Source organism: Brachionichthys hirsutus, chromosome 12 (assembly GCF_040956055.1).
Source record: "Brachionichthys hirsutus isolate HB-005 chromosome 12, CSIRO-AGI_Bhir_v1, whole genome shotgun sequence".
Lineage (NCBI taxonomy): Eukaryota > Metazoa > Chordata > Actinopteri > Lophiiformes > Brachionichthyidae > Brachionichthys > Brachionichthys hirsutus.
This window is the reverse complement of record NC_090908.1, coordinates 6660517-6679834: the sequence shown is the minus strand read 5'-3', so window position 1 is coordinate 6679834 and position 19318 is coordinate 6660517. Positions and strand designations below refer to the sequence as shown.

The window sequence follows — 19318 nt, the reverse complement described above, 5'->3', positions numbered from 1 at the left end:
GGTAAACGGATCGGGGAGCCATGCGGCGGAGTAAAGCCGAAGTGGACCGCTACGTGTCGTCGGTGCAGAGTTCTGCTCCGCCTTTCAAAGAGGTGAGTCGAGCCGGCGGCTAGCGTTAGCATGCTGCCTGCCACCATGTCGGACCGTCGAGTGTGAGAGCCGGTTAGGACGACGGGACAGCCGCGACGCGTGGATCCAGGGAGCGAAAGTGTACTTTAGAATGTTTAAAGGTAGAGTTAGATGATGTAACGTGTTGCTTTTGACCTGCGTAGCCCATCGATCCGCGTCCGTGTGTAGCGGCAGCTAGCGTAAGCTAGCCGGCACGGCGCCGCCGCGTCGTTCCCTCCCCTTCGTGCTGGCAGAATGCGCGGCATGTGGTTCGGCTAGCAGCTAGCAGCTAGCACAGACATGGGCAAACCACGGCCCGTTATGCTTTTCAATACGGCCCGCCGAACTTGTCCGATGACCAGCACTGACCATCGATGGCTTGTAGCGTGTTGCTCTGCTTTTAGTTTCGTTTCCCCCATTGCTGGTGTCCCCTCCCCCGTCACAAGACCCTGAAACCGCGCAGGAGCTGCAGTTGGAACTGATCGATCTTCAGTCCGACTCCGCCTTGAAGGATAAGTTCAAGTCTCTTAACATGGATGACTTTTATGCCTCACTTAACGAAGCCACGTTTCCAAACCTCCGGAGGACGGCACAGAAGGTGCTGCTGCTGTTTGGCTCGACCTATGTGTGTGAGCAGACGTTCAGCGTCATGATCAATAAAGCCCGTCATAGATCCAAGTTAACGGACCAACATCTCAGATCTATCCTGAGAATAGAACAGCAGAAATAACTCCAGACTTTGATGCACTTGCAAAAAAGGGAGACCAATAACACTGTTCCCACTGAAATTGGTGAGTTTGTATGTTCTGTTATGAAAGAAAATGCATCTGGAAAGTTTGAACGTGCGTCTTTTAATGAAGTGCGCATTTATGCACAGCAGTGGAACAACAATGAGCGCAGCAGGAATGATTGAGATTTAGTATTTCGTGTTTTGATATGTTTTGAATGTTGAAAGTGATCATCTTTTTTCAATAAATGTTGATTTATTTAACTTTACGCCTTCAAGTGAAATTTATTAAAGAACAGATGCAATCACGAGGTTTGACAGATCACAATGTCATTGCTATTTTAATCTATTTACATTTCTCCTCACACCGTTGTTCTATTTTAATCTATTTACATTTCTCCTCACACCGTTGTGCCAAAATATGTGTAAATGCCGCATCTTGCATATTCATTGAGACAAACGTACGACCTGGATAAAGGCTATTTTGCACATTTGGAAGACGCAGTTTTTCGTACACACTGTTAGTAAAGCGGGTTGTACATTTATCTGTGTGTTTACTGTGCTATGAGGTTTGCACACTACACGCAGCGTTTTAGTATATCTGGGCCAAACACTCATCCAAAAGCTCCTGGCCCGGCCCCTCTGTCAAAATTTCAAACCCAATGTGGCCCGCACGTCAAAAAGTTTGCCCACCCCTGAGCTAGCAGCAAAGGAAAGTCGAGGAAAGCCATTCCGGATTAACTCCCCGCCGCTTCTGACTCCTCCTGTCGACGACAAATGCTAGTTCTAAACGTGCACTGCGTGTCGCCCGATTTAAGAAGAATTATGGCATTAAAGTTTCACTTAACTTATAATAAAAGAGCACAATGGATCTGCATTGTCGCCATGACAATCAGTCCAAGTTATAATAACAAACAAGCGGGAGATGCAGTATAATCAAGCCTGTGTCGCTTCTCGGGTAAATGTCTTCGTGACATTATAATCTTCTTTTTGCTTCAGTTTCTCGTGTCCAGTGTTTGCATCGATGTTATGTTTGGGCTGCTTTCTGATTGGATGATTATTTACAACACAAAATCTATAGGTACAGAAAAGGGGTCATATGAGTTGGGGAGAATATTTACCGTTTGGGCTTCCTGCTAACATAAAATAGAAGATGCACTTGAGAACTGTAAAAGCAAATGTGGTTGACTGATGCATTATTTTCTCCTCAGAAACAGATCAAAGGATTTTTATTTGCTAGATTGTACTTTGAAGCAAAGGAATATGACCTTGCCAAAAGGTAAGCACATCATTTCCTCCCCAGGGCTGAATGTGTTAATGCCTCTGAAGAGGTTTTCTTTATTTTGACAGTGCTCTTGTGTTTTTCATCGTCACCTCAGACACGTGTCCGAGTATCTCAAAGTTCAGGAGAGGGATCCGAAAGCGCACAAGTTCCTTGGGCAGCTTTACGAGAGAGAGGAAGACGTCGACAAGGCAGTCGGATGCTACAAGGTGGGAAGAATGTTTCCCGGCAGAGACACTGGAAAACGAGCCTTTCTTCATTATGAAGTCAGAAATAATCTGATGTTTTTGTTTCCGATGAGTGATTGTTGTTTTTGTTTTTAGATCACATTTCTGCGTGCTTTTGTAGAGACTGACGCCTGTTTGTTTTCTCTGCCTTGTGTTGGTGTAGCGCTCGGTGGATTTGAACCCAGCGCAGAGGGACCTTGTGCTGAAGGTGGCTGAGCTACTGGTCAATAAGGAGGTCTGTGACAGTAGAGCAGAGTTCTGGGTGGAGAAAGCGGCCAAGCTGCTGCCAGGAAGCCCGGCGATCTTCAGCCTGAAGGTGAGCGCCTCCGATTTGTTATTTGTAGTCGGCTAGCAACACATCAGGCCAAAGGGAAATGAGAGCATCCCGTCTGTTTCTACAGGAGCGGCTGTTGAGTCGTCGGGGTCAGCAGGGTTGGAACCAGCTGTTGGACCTCCTGCAGGCCGAGCTGGCGGCGAGGCCGGCCGATGCTCACGTCAATGTGAAGCTGGTTCAGCTGTTCTGTCAGGACGGACGACTCGACGAAGCCGTTAAGCACTGCCTCGCCGCTGAGAAAAGGGGGGTGCTGATGCACAGCCGGGAGTGGTGCACGGTGGTGTTGGACACGCTGCAGGTCAGCGTGGAAAGGCGTTAGTTCAGAGAATATTTGGCAGAGCTGTGTTTTTTAGAAAGTGAAAATGGTGTTTTGTTGTTTATCGTGGTTTTAAATCCACAAAAAAGTAAATGTGTGTCCTTTGTTGCAGGAGTATCTGGCTCAGCCCAGCGTCTCTAGTAATGAGAAGATGTGCCGCCGTCTTCAGAGGGAACTCCTATTGGCCCATTGCAGCCTACTGAGAATCTCTCTGTCAGACAGCAGCATGCAGCCAAGCCTGGATGCCCTTAAAGGGTAAGTTGAAGAAGGTGTATTCTTTATATGAGCTATAATCTATCAAATCAAATCCTCACTTCCACTTTTCCATGCTCAGGTTTGCTTTGCATTGCATATAGAATCTCCTCCCATCCTCAGCGTCTACAACTTCCTGCAAAAAAAACATCCGCATTCAATGTCTGAGGCAAACGGCATTGACTTTTGCTTTACAGCTTTCATCGTAATTGTGGAAGGTGCCCAAAAGAACGACTAGAATTATACTGCAGTACAAATCAAGAACACTTTAAATAGAAGCAGTGGATTTAAAAAGGTTAAATACTACTTCAGATGTTCCTTTTTATTCCTTTGGCATATCTTCACAATTACGCTGTACGCTAAAGACAGTGCTTTGTGTGTTTCTGTAGTTTTGATGAGGCAATGCAGACGCTGAGCAGTGTTGCTGGTCGCCACGGCGATGACCTTTTTGACATGTTTGTGGAGTTGCGAGGTCACCTCTACTTGCACGTCGCCACGCTGCTGTTGAAGCTGGCTCGGGATCGCCAACAGACCTGGAGGGCCGTCATCGACATGGCAGCTCTTTGCTACCTGCTGGCTTACCAGGTATCCACACAACGACCAGCTGCAACTGGCCGTTGATGAATGGCGATTCCCTTTAAGATGCCGACGCAGATCATTGAATGTGATGGATTGAATTTTGTAGTTTTTAGACTTTAACAAAAACAACTATTACAAAAGTTCTGTCATCTGGCTGTGTTTTGTGTTACAGATGGTGCTTTAATCTTATTAGTGAGCTGACAATGCAGTGGCCTAAAGATGAATGATAATACATTTAATATTATAATTAATAGTCTTTATGGACTAATGCATGCAGCATTATTATTTATTTTTTGAGCTTTGATTTTGTTTTGTGTTTCCTTCGACCAGGCCCCGCGACCAAAGGCTAAAGTGACTAAAAGAGACCCGTCAGCGCCGCAGCTTGTGGAGCTGCTGGCCAATGACAGACAGAGTCAGGCTGGCCACATGTTGCTAAATCTGAGCTCCGATTCATCTACCTTGATCAAAGAGGTCTGTCCAAGTGTTCCGAGTCGGTGTAAAAATTCTAGAGATTTTAGCCGAGAAGGAAGTGCGTCGTGATAAATTCACTGAGCTGGTCTGCATGGATATGATGTGACTGAATTGTTTATATTTTTACACCAATGCTGCTTGTTTTTCTCATATCAGACATGGGTTGCTGGATGGAGTGATAATTAAATGAAGCATCAACTCATTTTATGTCTTTTGTGCGTAGGTTGTGGAGGCATTTGGGAACCGTAGTGGTCAGGCCTCTTTGTTTGAGCTGCTGTTTGGACCACATGCCAGAACTGGATCGTCCTTTATTGCCAACGATAACATCCATTCCCTGAACAGCGTCGCTCCGGAGCTCTCTCAGCTGGCTAAATGGGATGCTGGTATGAAGCAACATCTGCCTTGGGTCTACAGTAACCTGAAAATCGTTTCACATTTTATGTTTTTGGTTTTGTATTCAGTTCGAGTCCACATTTAGCTTTAACGGTTGCTTTCGTGGTTAGATTTAGATATCTTTGCTTTTTCTGGAGGTTCTGGTTCCTGAGTATTGTATCTCAGCAAGCTCCAATGTGTAGCTTTCGTTGTCTCCTGCTAGGGTCCATCCTGCTGCGGGGTGGTGACTTACAACATCTGAGCTGGCTGGGGATCCAGTGGACCCTTCTGGGCCAGAGAGCAGCCCTACGGGACTGGTTGCAGCAGCTTTTTCCTCGGCTTACTCTGGAAACTTTCAAGCTGGACACCAACGCGCCGGAGTCCATCTGTGTGCTGGACTTGGAAGTAGGTTGAATCGTGTGGGCTGCTCTGGTGGGTCCACAAAACATAAGATGAAGCTTGGGCCCCATGTAATCTCCAAGTATCTTCTAAATTAAAAAAAAAAAATTATGTGCTATGCACGTGGCCAAAAAGGAAAGATAAGTTGCATAATCAGTTTTGGACTGATCGATGCTACATGTCCAAATTACTTAACTTCACTTGATAAAGGGGAACCTTTGCAACACAGCTCTTGTATTGTTTTTCTTTTGTTAAGTTTAATATATATTCCAAAATGTAAAACAGTGTCTTTTCTGTGTTCCTCCAGGTGTTCTTGTACGGTGTCGTGTTTAGTAGCCACTGTCAACTCCAGGAGACGGCGAAGATCAGCGGTGGAGCAAGCCAGCAGCAGCAGCAGCTCTATGAGCCTCGATGCCTTCCTCTGCCCCTCCTTCGCCTCTTGACCACTGACAGACAGAGGGAGTGGTGGGAGGCCATCTATAGCCTCATTCACAAGCAAGCCGCGTGAGTAAAACTACAAATACCAGAGGTGTTTTGTGATGAGAGAGCTGCTCATGGTCTGCTGTGAATCTGTGATGCTGATCTCTTGAGATAGTGGAGTTGTCTTCTGCCAGGCCACAAGTCCGCCGTCTTGATGGTTGCTCCAGGAAAGGGGTTTCAGACCATGGGAAAAAATTGTATTTATTTTTTTTTTGGGGGGGGGGGGGGGGCACGAAACAGCAGATGTAATTAGCATAATTTAAAGGATAGATAGCCAATCTAAAAGGTCTAATCTCTGTCTCTGAAACTAGATTAAAATAATCTGTAGCCTAAAAAGTAAGTGCAAGATCATCTTTTGCTCGATTATGTTATGCGTTTAGTTGTCTGGGGGATCCTACGTGAGCTAATCCATGACGGCACTGACAATCTTTGGATCGATGGTCAATACTGAACCCCAAACAAACAAAATGACATCAAGGGTACCCCTAAATGCAGCAGTTCATTCCACGGAGTTATAAATGAAGGAAAGATTCTACTTTCCATGCTTTGCTTTTGAAAGGTTGCTTGTCATCATTGGTCAACTTCACCATCCACACCATAATCAGGGCAGCTAAAATCACAGCCTCCTTTTCTTTATCAAAGTATGTAATAGTAGGCCTCCAGCTCAAACTAAAGTTTCACTGTCTCCTACTTTAAATACGTATGTCATCTAAAAGGTCTTTTGTGCTTCCTTTGCTGCTAAAAGTAAACCATCCCAGCAGTGGCAGAGTAAAAGCATAAAGTGAAATGAAATCTTTCGAAATTCATCATATAAAAAATAAAATTCTTAACATTTCATGCTATACAAAAAAACACTTTAAATTCATTCCTACCTTGGGTTTTTGCTCCTCACAAACTTTTACAGTTATATAAATCAGTCTGCCTAATTCTCAGCAAAATGATTCATGGCAAGAATAAAGTTCCAATACGGTTATCCAGCTTAACAACAGGATGGAACTTGTAGCCTCATGCAGCTGATGAGAAAACCCAGGCTTCGCTGAGCAGCTGTGGATACAAACATACATTTTCAGGAGTGTCGTGAACAGAACAGAACGTAATCCGTTGTGGCATATTTTGTTTTACCTTGCAGTCCTGGTATGTCAGCGAAACTACGCATGATTGTGCAACATGGACTGAACACTCTGAGGGCTGGAGAGAAACATGGACTCCAACCAGCGCTGGCCATCCACTGGGCACAGTGTCTCAGCCAGACGGTAAAGCACGCTCTATCCGTAGCTACCAACACAGTACACATGCTGCCGGCTCGCTCTGGAACTGTCCATATTTTATTTTGGGTATGTAGGTCATGCAAAGCCCATCTTCCAATAACTCCAGGGCTTAATGCAAGTTCAAGGATTTGCTACTGCTAGCAGCTACAACCTGCTTTGTAACGAACACTGATCGAGTGGGACAAAATGTCCACATACAACCCACAGTCTGTTAAAACGATGGATGTATTTTCTGCTTGATTATAAGCTGTTATCAGTTGTATTACAAAATGTCATCTTCTACTGGAGCATACATTTTCCACCAATCGTTATATTAAACCCTGAAGCCACACAGCCCGGTTAGTAACAAGCAGATCAGCTACCTGTTGCAAAGTTTTTAAATTTGTCTCCTATCTGGAGCAAAATGTATTCATGCGTAGCAAATTTCTGTATTACTGTTTCTATTCGAGCCAGCAGCAATACCCGAATGTCTCGACAGTGTAGATCAGTCATTGAGAGCTTTGACATTTGTCTATTCTGAGTGATTGTAGATACCATACTGAGTAAAAGAATAGAGAGTGCTGTTGTTACAGCCCGAATAGTAATGCACATTGCCATCATGACAAAGACCTATGGGGAAGGTTTTATATGGCTGTTCCGTGTATGAATTTGTTGGTTTCCCTTAAGACACAGTCTAGTGCCGCTCACTGCATGTAAAACACCGAAAATACTACAATTATTCTTCCAAGTGTAAATGCGACATTATAGTTCACAGGTATGAATATGAGTGTAAAGACGTAATACTTTGGTGGTCCTAGATTACTAGTAGGGTAATGCATGACAGCATGAAAGCATCATTAATCTGTCAGAATATAAAGACACAAACATCAATGTGCAAATGTCAATGAGGATCGTCCTTTATTGAAACCTTACTGAGGCCCATCTGGGTTTTGGCTGTTTTGCACAAGCAGACGAGCACAGCTTGAGATGGCAGCAGCTTAACGCAGCACTTTGCCAGATCCGGCACAGACTCATGCCTTTTCACCTGCTCCTCTCTGTCTTACGCCGAGTGAAACCGACTGTTTCCAGGGCTGCAGTCATCGATTATTTTATGATTATGATTTTGTGAATGGAATGAGAGAGTGAATGTCGGTGGTCGTCAGGAGGGCAGATGGTGCAAATTGTCAGCCTTGCTCCTGTCAGTCTGGCCCAGGGCAGCTGTGGCTACAATAGTAGCTTCAGCACCAAGTATGGAGTGAATGAATGATGCGCAATGTAAAGCGTCTTTGGGTGTCTAGAAAAGCGCTTTATAAAACCAACGAATTATTATTAATCTAACTGTGTAAGAAATATTGTGTTGGGGTAATATGCAAAAGTAAAGACCAACTACTAATAAACCTGTTTATTGTTTGCATTGACATACAGTACCGGTATCATTATTGCTGTGGTAACGGTGCTTGAAGCTAATAGGGTGAGCTTAACTTAATTTCCAACTGTTTTGTGTATTTAATATCCCAGGGTGACGGCGTGAACTCGTACTACGACCAGAAGGAGTACATCGGTCGCAGTGTCCACTACTGGAAAGTTGTGCTTCCATTGTTGGGGAAAATCAAAAACAGGCGGAGTATACCAGAACCACTCGATCCCCTCTTCATACACTTCCCCTCAAAAGATATCCAGGTTAATGTTGCATGTTGAAAATGAAGAATTTACCAAACGACGGGTATATTGTTTTAATTTGACTTAAAGCATGTCTATAATTGTTGTCAGATTTCCTCTGTCTGGGATTATGAGGAGAAAGCCAAGATTGCACATGCCGTTCTCCTGGATATTGAAGGCAAGACGGAGGAGGCCATAGCTACATTTGAAGCCATCAATAACCTGTCGTCCTTTTGGCATCTGGCTCAGGTAGGTCATGCCCTTTTATACAAGATAATTACCGCTTTCACGTTCGGCGATGCATATACACCAAAGGACAGGACAGATGCAAAGGTTTCCTTGTCTGTACCACAAAGTGCACTCAGTCATTTCTTCAGTCTGACATTATACTGCGGTTTATTGCCTCCATCAATGAGGTTATAGTTTTCACCCATGTCAGTTTGATGGTTTGCAGGATTTTGCCCGAACTACTTCATGTGTTTGCATGATGGAAAGATGCACAGGAAAGGAATCTGCTTCATCTTCAGATTTTCATAAAAAATGCAAAAGAAAATTCTTAAACCTTGAAAAACTAGTCAACAAATTTCAATGTAACTCTGGGGACCAGATAAGAACTCGAACTAAGTCAGCAGGTCTACAAGGGTCTTCAAGTTTCCTTAACATTGCTAGTTTGAGCTAGAAAAGCGCTCAGCGACCTCTGCCGAGCAGCTCATTCCCCTCCTAATTGGATTTACACCATCCATGAAGCATCATGGAAAGGTTCTTGATATCTTTATGCACCAACCATGAGCAGTAAAAGTGAATCGGACTTCGTGTGTGTTTTTAACAGATTTTTGAATCCGGAAATTGGTTTTTCAATGTAATATTTTACATCAATTGTAATATTTTACGTCAATCTGGATCCGATCCGGATGGAATTCGGTGGTGAGATGGAGATCCCCACCCTACATGACTGTTAAATTCCATGAACATCGGTCAATAATCAACCGAAACATTGAGGAACAGATTTTGACCCTCTATTGACAAATACCTGATGCTATGCGTCATACTGCATCGAAAATGTTCATTTTGTCATTTGTTTTCTTCGCTGTCAGATCTACCAGCGGTTATCAGAGGAGGCAAGCAACGGCGTTGAGCAGACCCAAGACAGGTGTCTAACTTTTCTGAGGAAGTTCAGGACGTACTTGTCAAAGATCTATAATGCTGATGCAAACGACATTGAGAGGGTGACTTTTTTTTTTTTCTTTTTTGTCGTATCATGAAGCAAACAAAACATTGGTTTTGTTTTTTTTAAAGCAACAGTTTTCATACATTTACAGAATAATTGTAACCAAAAAAGCAACGCAACAGCTGTTAAACAATTTTTACATTTGTTTCCCAGCTGCCTGTTTCCATTGAGGAAATTGTGGATCTCCTGAATGATGTGAACCAGCAGCTGGGAGAGAATGGGGAGCCCTTGGATGAAGAGGAAGAGAAGGATGAGGGGGGTCATCAAGGACCAGCTCATTCCAGTCCTGTTCATCCCACAGAAACGTCAGCCAACATGTCCCACATAAAATATTCCACACCATCTCCAATCAAAAGCATCGTCTCTCCATCCAAAAGACACATGGTAGACCATCTGAGATTTGTTTTGTCTATGTACTGTAAATTATATCTAATATAAAGGTTCATATGTAGACATTGTTGCGCTCAAATAATAATTGTGCTATTTTATTCAGATTTCTCCTAAAACTCCGCCTCAATGGGTCGAGGACCAGAAAAGTCTCCTCCAGATGCTGTGTCGGCAAGTCGAAGCCCTCAAGGTCAGGTTAAGAGATTACATATTTTCCATCGTTGGTTTTACATACCGGTAACTTTATTTTGACTCCAGTTTAAATGTTTATAGAAATCAGAGCAGTGGAGTGAGACGAGTATGCTTATGTTGTACTGAGCCGATAAAATGTATTATAAAAACAAAGAGGATACGTATGAGTTTTCACCACTAAAGGATATGTCACCTTTCAGATTTACTCAAATGCGTTCTCCTCCAAAAAGTATTTAGAACAATGAGGCAGGTTTCTTTATTTTTGCTGTTGATCGAATTCATTTACGTGTGACATCAATAGAATGAGACGAGATCAACGTTTCAGCTTTGATTTCCGTGATCTGGACGGCCAAAGTTTGTAAAATTACTATCATAGACAGCTTTCTGTTTTTTATGTTGGTCACACCTCCAACTATAAATGCTGTCTGATTGTAGACATCCAGTGCTATTTAGTGTTTGAGTGAGCAGTGACTAAGGAAAGGCCTTGGCAACAAAACACGCCTGTTAGTCACATGTTCCACTACTTTTGCTCACATGAAAAATGGGTGGGTTCAAAGAAAAGGCAATGTCTTTTAAGCTGTGTATCAGTTTCCAGATGTAAATACCTGGAAATAAAATCTGAAATGTTGATTTCTTGTCTCGTACTCTTCTTTTGATGTCAAACATGTTTTCAATCTACAGCAAAAAATAAAGGAATTTGCCTCAGTGTTCCAATATTTTAGGATGGGAGTGCAGGATTAAAATTAAAAATGATGGTGTGTTTTTATTAAAATCCAGTTCCAAATGAAGGATTTTTTTCTACCTCAAGCTGAGGAAAGGAAGGCAATAACAGTTTGAGCAAATAGCTGTCGACGAGCTTTATGACACTTGCCTTAAAAAGAATTGATGTCAAATTAAATCGCTTCTCTTTGGGCTGTTTTTAGAATGAGGTTCATGATCTGAGGCACAACTCTTCAGGAAACGCAGGCTCCCCTCATCACAAAATGTACGGGGCTGAAGGTCTACAGGAGTCTTTCACCCCGGTCCAGTCTTACCACGGAGCCCCCTTAACAGGTCCGCACGATAGTGAAACCAAAGCGTGTCTAAATTAATAGTTTCATATTTTTGTCTTAAGCATTTGGCAAATGTTCTTTCAAGATTACAACTTTTTCTGTTTGTTCTGAAGTTGCCACCACAGGATCCGCTGTGTACTACAACCAGTCTCCAGCTTATGATTCTCAGTATCTCCTGCGCACAGCAGCAAATGTGACTCCAACCAAGGTAACGATCATTTCACCGTCCTTCAGGGATAAACACAAACGTTTGCCGTGTTCATGTGATTTCTTTCTCTTTGCAAAGGGTCCTGTGTATGGCATGAACCGCATGCCACCTCCACAGCATACGTATGGCTACCAGCAGCCCAGTCATACACCTCCATTACAGACAGCACCACCCTGTATTTACCCTCCTCAAGAGCCGGGCTTTGGGGCCCCCCTTCGCTTTGAGCCACAAGCCGCAGGCCTTCTGTCCCCATATAGTGAGGAATATTACATTCAGAGTGTAACCCGGCAAACTTCAAACCCTCCCCTGCCTGAACCCGGGTACTTTACCAACCCAACTGTAGTCCCTGTTCAGCCACCACAGAGTGTCGAGGGTAAACCGATGGACTTTGGGAAACTCTCCTTCGGCCAGCAGGCACCTGCAGAAGTGCCCAAAGTCCCTAGTTTCGGAGCAACAGCAATTGCCCAATCAACACCTTCAACTGATTTTAAATTCAACTCAAACTTTAAATCCAATGATGGCGATTTCATGTTCTCAGCTTCCCAGACCACGCACAGTGAAAGTTTGCTTGGGCTTCTTACAGCAGACATACCTGCTAAAGCAGACATCACCCCAGAGAGGTCTGCCACCAAGGAGCAACCCCCCAACAAAACTGGCATCTTCACCTTTGGGAATAAAAGTGATACTGGTTTCACTTTTGCCGATTCCACACGAAGCACAGGCACTGGAGATCTGGCAGAACATTTCTTTAAATTTGGGAATGTTACAAAACCAGTGTTTGGGATTTCCAAACCTGCGGCAGAAGAGGAAAGGGCAGCGGAGAGCGACAATGACAGTACCCAAGTTGAAGACGATGACAACGGCCCTCATTTTGAACCCATTGTACCCCTTCCTGACAAAGTAGATATAAAAACGGGTGAGGAGGAAGAGGAGGAAATTTTCTGCAACAGGGCAAAGCTGTATCGATTTGATGCAGATACAAAAGAGTGGAAGGAGCGGGGTATTGGCAACATTAAGATCTTAAAACACAACTCTAAAGGGAATGTCCGCCTCTTAATGAGAAGGGAACAGGTGCTCAAGATCTGTGCAAACCATTATATCACTGCTGATATGCTTCTCAAACCGAACGCAGGCTCTGACAAATCCTGGGCATGGAATGCTGTTGATTATGCAGATGAAGAACCTAAACCCGAACAACTGGCCATCCGATTCAAAACAGTCGATGACGCGTCGCTTTTCAAAGTCAAATTTGAGGAAGCGCAGAAAATGCTAAAATCATCAGAGAAGCATGAACGGGAGAAGAAAGAGGCGCCCTCAAAAGAGACTGGCTCGCTGGCTGCCCGGTTTGCACGTAGAGAAGGGGAATGGGACTGCACTGTGTGCTGTGTGAGAAACAAACCCACGGATGTCAAGTGTGTTGCTTGTCAAAATGCCAATCCCAATGTTTCATCCAAGCCAGATATTCAGGCTGCTGGTGAAGCCAAAGCCAGACCCTTTACTTTTAAATTTGGAACCGATTCATCAGCGCCCACCAATACTAGTTCTACGTTTAGTGGATTTAGTGCTTTTGGAGCTTCTATACCCTCCTCTTTTACATTTGGCACCAGCAACTCAAAACCTGAGGACACAGTAGTCAGTACTTCTGGTTCATTTCTTGGGGCCCATTTTGGCAAGACACCGGGGCAGTGGGACTGCAACGCATGTTCCACAAGAAACGAGGCTTCTGCAGACAGTTGCGCTTCTTGTAAAGCTCACGAAGGCTCCCCTGCAGCAACTACAAATGTACCTGCACCGCAGCCCTCTGTAACTATTGCTTCTTTATTCCGCAAGAAGCCCGGGCAGTGGGACTGTGATGTATGTGAAGTAAGAAATGAAGCCTCTTCCAACAAATGTGTTTGCTGTCAAACCCCCAATCCTGCCGATAAATCAAAAGAGGGGCCCGTAATAGCACCAAACCTGCCAGTACCTGCAGGGGACCTTGCAGAAAAGGATAAGAAGTGGGACTGCAATGCCTGCAAAGTCAGAAATGGTTCCTCAGCTACTGAATGTATTTCCTGCAACGCTCCTCACACTGCCTCTTTAGACGATATGTTTGGCAAGAAGGATGGGCAATGGGACTGTGACACTTGTCTGGTAAGAAACAAATCATCTGTCGATAAGTGTTTGGCCTGTCAGGCGCCAAATCCAAATGCAACAAATGCCACCAGCACTGCTTCCTCAGCTTCCACGTTCAGTTTTAGCTTTGGCTCCAAGAGTACATCAAGCCAGCCGGCTGGAACCGGATTTACAGTTCCTTTTGAAACGGGCAAAACGTTTCAGTTTGGTCAGAGTAGCGATAAAGGTTCAGCTGCTTCCTTCAAGTTTGAAGCTTCTCGGTCTGTTTCTAGTTCTCCAGCCTTCTCATTCTCGATGCCAATGACTGGTGGCTTCAAATTTGGCGTTCAGGAACCTGACAATGAATCCCCCTCAACTGATGATCAGATTCCTCCATCGGGATCAGCATCTAGTTTTCTGAAAAGCATCGCTGACAAACACAAGGAGAAAGAAAATGTGTCTAAACCCTTAGTGGATCCTTCAGATGACCAAAATCCATTAATTTCTGGTAAAGCCGATAGTTTTAGCTTTGCAGCTTTGGCAAGTTCTTCTGGTGATTACCAGTTTGGCCAGGAGGACCCAAACTTCAAAGGTTTTTCTGGCGCTGGTGCACAGCTGTTCTCCTCATTACTGGCAACTCCCAACAAGACGGATGCTGCAAATGAGCTGGAGGATGATGGCATGTATAAAACAGAGGAGAACGATGATCTTCAGTTCGATCCAGTAGTCCAGATGCCTGATATGGTTGACGTGGTGACTGGGGAGGAAGATGAGCAGGTTCTTTACTCTCAGCGTGTCAAACTGTTCAGATTTGACGGTGATAATAGTCAGTGGAAAGAGCGCGGCGTCGGTATCCTTAAAATTCTGAAAAACGCCACTAATGGCCGGCTGAGGGTGCTGATGAGGAGAGAGCAAGTTCTGAAGGTGTGCGCTAACCACTGGATCACCACCACCATGAATCTGAAGCCCCTGGCAGGTTCCGACAAAGCATGGATTTGGATGGCCAATGACTTCTCGAATGGAGATCCTAACCTTGAGCAGTTGGCTGCTAAGTTCAAAACCCCAGAGCTTGCTGAGGAGTTTAAAGAGAAGTTTGAAGAATGTCAAAGACTCCTCTTGGACATCCCCCTACAAACGCCACACAAGCTGGTTGACTCCGGCAGAACAGCGCTCCTCATTCAGAAAGCCGAGGAAATGAAGTCTGGCTTGAAAGACTTGAAATTCTTTTTGACTGATGAGAAAACAAAGATCAACAGTAATAATGACGGTCAGGGAGAGGTTTCAGCTCCCAGCGATCTTTCAAGCCTAATAAAGCCGCAAGGTGAACCCACTGGTCCCACCTTGGAGTGGGATAACTATGACCTGAGAGGCGAGGCTTTAGATGCCTCTGCAGACGCATCGTTCTATACCTCACCCATTGCTAGTAGCTCCATACGTAAGAATCTTTTCCGCTTTGGTGAATCCACTAGTGGTTTCAGTTTTAGCTTCCAGCCTGGCGTCGGCTCCTCCAAGTCTCCTGCTAAGCTTAACCAAAGCAGAGCTTCAGTGGGTACCGATGATGAGCAGGATGTATCCCAGGATGAAGAGAAGGATGCCCACTACTTTGAGCCGGTAATCCCCTTGCCTGACCTGGTAGAGATTTCCACAGGAGAGGAGAATGAGCAGGTGGTTTTCAGCCACAGGGCCAAACTGTATCGCTACGATAAAGAACTGGGTCAGTGGAAGGAACGGGGTATTGGAGACCTCAAGATCTTGCAACATTTTGACACGAAGCGTGTGAGATTGTTAATGAGGAGAGACCAGGTGCTTAAGATCTGTGCTAACCACTGGATCACATCAACCATGAAGCTGGAACCTATGAAGGGTGCTGAGAAGGCCTGGGTCTGGAGTGCTTTAGACTTCGCAGAAGTAGGAGAAAGTAGCATGGAGCAGCTGGCTGTAAGGTTCAAGCTGCAGGACACTGCAAACACATTCAAACAAGTGTTTGAAGAGGCCCGGGTTGCCCAAGAGAAAAAGGAACTAATGACTTCGGTGAATTCCAAGGTCGCAACACCTCGAGACGGTGCACCCAAAGAGTCCGCTAACACGGCCACAGCTTTATGCGGGCAGGCAGCCATCACTGTTCTAGAAGAAACCACAAAAGAACTCACGGAACTTCCATCTGAGTGTAAGCCAAGTCCAACTGTGTCTCCAAGTCCTATCAACCCCTCAAAGACTGTCGTGTCGCCCCCAAAGTTTGTTTTTGGCAGTGATAGCCTTCAGAGGTTTTTTGGCTCTCCTAAATCTGTCTCTGAGACTGTGGAATCTGAATCCTGGTTGAAAGGCAAAGAAGCTGGAAATCTGGCCGAGACTTCACCGGCAACACGTGTGTTTAAGATTCCAGAGAAAGGTAAAGAAATGGCTTACTTTGACCACAATATTTCTGTTTCTGACTGAGAATCATGAATGCCTCGTTTCACCTGCATCTCACTGCTCCATCTCGTCAGTTGACCCAGCCAACCCAACACACTTTAAAGATTTGCCAGAAGTTTGTGTTCGTATCACTGATTTCCCATCACCACCTCTTGCAGCTACTTTTTATACTTTTATATTACAATACTCTGAGGACAATAACTAAATAATCTTGAACACAATTCATTGAATACATACTCATGTGGTATTTCACAATTTCCTTTTAGCTTTGTTTTCTGATACCAGGCTTAAAATTAGTTTCTCTTCACCCAACATCCCATCATCCTTTAGGGCTGGATTTTAGGCTTTTCAAAGATAACCCAATGGCTTTTTGGACCAGCACATCAACCACCCAATTTGAGCCCGCAGGTACTCTAATCACTGCAAGTGTGTTTTAACCTCGCTGGCCCTTAATACTAGAAGAAAATAACCTGGATGCACGGAGTGGAAGAAACATTGAAGCTTATGTTTTGCATGTCCAGTGTGTGGAGATGCAGTATTTGTTTTTACAAAGAAGCTTAGTCGTGTCTCAAGATACAGGCGTCTCACACAGGAGGAAGAATTTGTTCAAAACGTGGTCCAGCATCTCTATTTTTTGCATGTAGTGGGAGAAATGACTGTCACAGTTAAATAAACAAGTAAAAAGCAATTATTTAAAATAACCTAAAAGATGTACTTGAAAAAAGGATTAGATTTAAGTAGCCTGCATTTTTTGTGAATTTAACTCAATATATGCAGAACCTCACTTTTATCATTGAGCGTAATTAACTTGTCGAAAAAGAGTATACGGTAATATGTGGTCTTTAAAGCTGCCTTTCTTTGGACCCATGGCTAAGAAGAGCAAGCTAAAGAGAACAAAGCGAAAAAAAACACGCACACGAAATGAAAAATTAGCACAGTCTTTCTCCTATGGCAGGTCAACTCAAACTGAAGACTTTGCTTGCGTGTCTTCGGTTCGCCTCGGCTCCAGTCGTGTTCGACTTTGGAGACATTTTAAACGCCATTTATTTGTTCGGGAACCGAGTCGTTCAAGAACCGAGGTTCCACTGTACATATATCCAGATAAAACTCATTTTGTTTTATGGACACTCACACAAACACACACACGAAAAATTATGCATTCACAAATGTGATATTCAACATGTAATATAGGACCATGGTATGACTATAATTTTATCACAATTAAATTACAAGACAATTTTGTTTAATTGATGCACAAGACATCAAAAGTTTATTTCTTCTAAAAGGTCAGCTGTGAAGATTCGGTTTGTGGCAAGTACACGGTCACAACTGAATTCATATTCTCGTATGGCACTCAGCAAACTATAAATGATCCCTGATGCTTTTTAATGTTCATGTGTTCTGTCACTTAAAGTGACAAACACTGAGACATGCGCATTGAAATGTTCCCTTAATACAAATTGTCCCAGACGTTTATAAACCGAATGCATGCTGTTCGGTTCCGCAGTGCATGTTGTTTCTGTGTGTGAAACTAACACCTTCTGTTTAAAAGGGCTTCCCCACTGATTTTCTTTCCAGTCGCTCCTCCCCACTTTGATTCTCTTTGTTGTTTTGTTTGTCAAAGGGTCGCCTCAGGCAGAAGGCGTTAGTGCAATGTCGGATGCTGACTCGGAGGTGGAGGTTTTGTATGTGAAGGAGCCAACCGCTGAACAAGCTGCTCTAGCCCGGAAGCTCCTGCTGCCGCTCACCTTCTTCTGCTACCAGAATGAGCCGGGCTACACCAGCGATGATCAAACAGATAGTAAGACAAATGCATTACAAACAATGGTGCAGAGGTGTGTTAATTGGTTTCAAGCAAACACTGGAACCAACATCTTTCTTGATCTTTAAAAAAAAAAAAAAAAAAAAAAAAAGTCAAATCTGTGGTGATTTTCAGATGAGGATTATGAATCGGCTGTAAAAGCCTTAAATGGGAAGCTCTACCCTGATCCTGCTGAGAAAATGGGCGCAGCAAGTAATAATGGTAAGTCTTTTTAAACACACTTTCATTTCCCTAGATTTTCAAAGTATCGTGTTTATCTTGTTTAATTTCACACACATTGTTTGGGCTGTGAAAGATAATATCCTCAACGTATCACACATCGTGTGTACAATATTACATGGACTTGGTCAAAGGTGACTCTCCTCACCAGTCACGGCAGCCATTCTCTAGCCTTCGACTTGTGTGTCTTGCATTCAGAGCCAGAATGCCAGGTAGTCTGGGAGAAGAAGCCCACGCCAGAGGAAGAGGAGAAGGCCAAAGTCCTGCAGCTACCAGCCACCTTCTTCTGTGGCCTGAGCACCGCCGACAGCGACCCGGACCACGACAAGAACGACGACTTTGAGACAAAAGTCAGAGAAGCGCAGCAAGACTTGGTAACGGTTACAACATTTAGAAAAGAGACAATTCTGCACAGATAATTTGAAACGGGTTAGCAGTTCTTGCTTTCCTTTTTAACTTCATTCATTTAAGAGAGTCAAGTAAGCAAAACTGAATCATTTGATTTCCAAAAATACGATTTTTTTTTTACTTTACATAGGTAGAAGTCTCGTTAATATTTTACTGTTTGCTAAAGCAGTGATTATTTGTTTCATTTTTTTATTATATTAGGAAGACATTATTGTTGTGATTTTTCAATGATTTCAGAATGCCCAGTTAAACCAAGAGGAAAAGACTTCTCACAGCCCGGCTTTAGCACCAAAGGAGCCAATGGCGAGTCGGCTATCCAGCACCATAGAAGCTGCAGGCAGCACGTCTACACCAGAGGAGCAAACCACAGAGCAGCCAACAGAGACTCCCGGTGAGACTCCCGGTGAGACTCCCAGTGAGACTCCCGGTGAGACTCCCGGTGAGACTCCCGGTGAGACTCCCGGTGAGACTCCCGGTGAGACTCCCGGTGAGACTCCCGGTGAGACTCCCGGTGAGACTCCCGGTGAGACTCCCGGTGAGACTCCCGGTGAGACTCCAAGCAGCAGCTCTCCCATTGATCTGTCCACTAAGAAGAGCCCAGAGTCCAATGCTGGGACTGCCGCCGCAGCTTCTGCTGCCACAACAGCTAGTCGAGGTATATTTTCTGTACATTGCTCAAAGTCTACTGATTTTTTTTTGTTTTGTTTGTTTGGACCAAAATAAAAATGTATATTGTCACGTACGTGTTTCTGCTTAAACACTTTTGACTCTTACTATATGTTAATAACTGTACTGAATTACCCTTTGTTTAATAAAGATGTGTGAAGCTTTTCACTTTCAAAT

The 19318-nt window shown here is 44.0% G+C and overlaps 1 protein-coding gene across 1 annotated transcript; it reads left to right on the top strand.

The window, feature by feature from the left end:
• The first annotated feature begins 20 nt into the window (after positions 1 to 20).
• On the top strand, positions 21 to 19300 carry ranbp2 (RAN binding protein 2). Its single transcript, XM_068746506.1, has 26 exons — positions 21 to 92; positions 2047 to 2114; positions 2215 to 2326; positions 2508 to 2660; positions 2746 to 2976; positions 3107 to 3249; positions 3636 to 3831; positions 4156 to 4296; positions 4520 to 4679; positions 4892 to 5073; positions 5375 to 5571; positions 6677 to 6800; positions 8313 to 8474; positions 8565 to 8702; positions 9548 to 9679; positions 9835 to 10065; positions 10175 to 10258; positions 11184 to 11313; positions 11426 to 11520; positions 11599 to 16003; positions 16357 to 16434; positions 17651 to 17827; positions 17963 to 18049; positions 18266 to 18441; positions 18713 to 19130; positions 19293 to 19300. Exons 1-26 carry the CDS (start codon positions 21 to 23, stop codon positions 19298 to 19300), a joined length of 8100 nt encoding a protein of 2699 aa, XP_068602607.1.
• The last annotated feature ends 18 nt before the right edge of the window (positions 19301 to 19318 follow it).

Coding starts and splice junctions, on each gene's coding strand:
- ranbp2 (XM_068746506.1), top strand. CDS start 21: ATGCGGCGGAGTAAAGCCGAAGTGGACCGCTACGTGTCGTCGGTGCAG. Junction 4,680..4,891: donor GCTGGCTAAATGGGATGCTG/GTATGAAGCAAC, acceptor GTCTCCTGCTAG/GGTCCATCCTGCTGCGGGGT. Junction 16,004..16,356: donor GTTTAAGATTCCAGAGAAAG/GTAAAGAAATGG, acceptor ATCATCCTTTAG/GGCTGGATTTTAGGCTTTTC.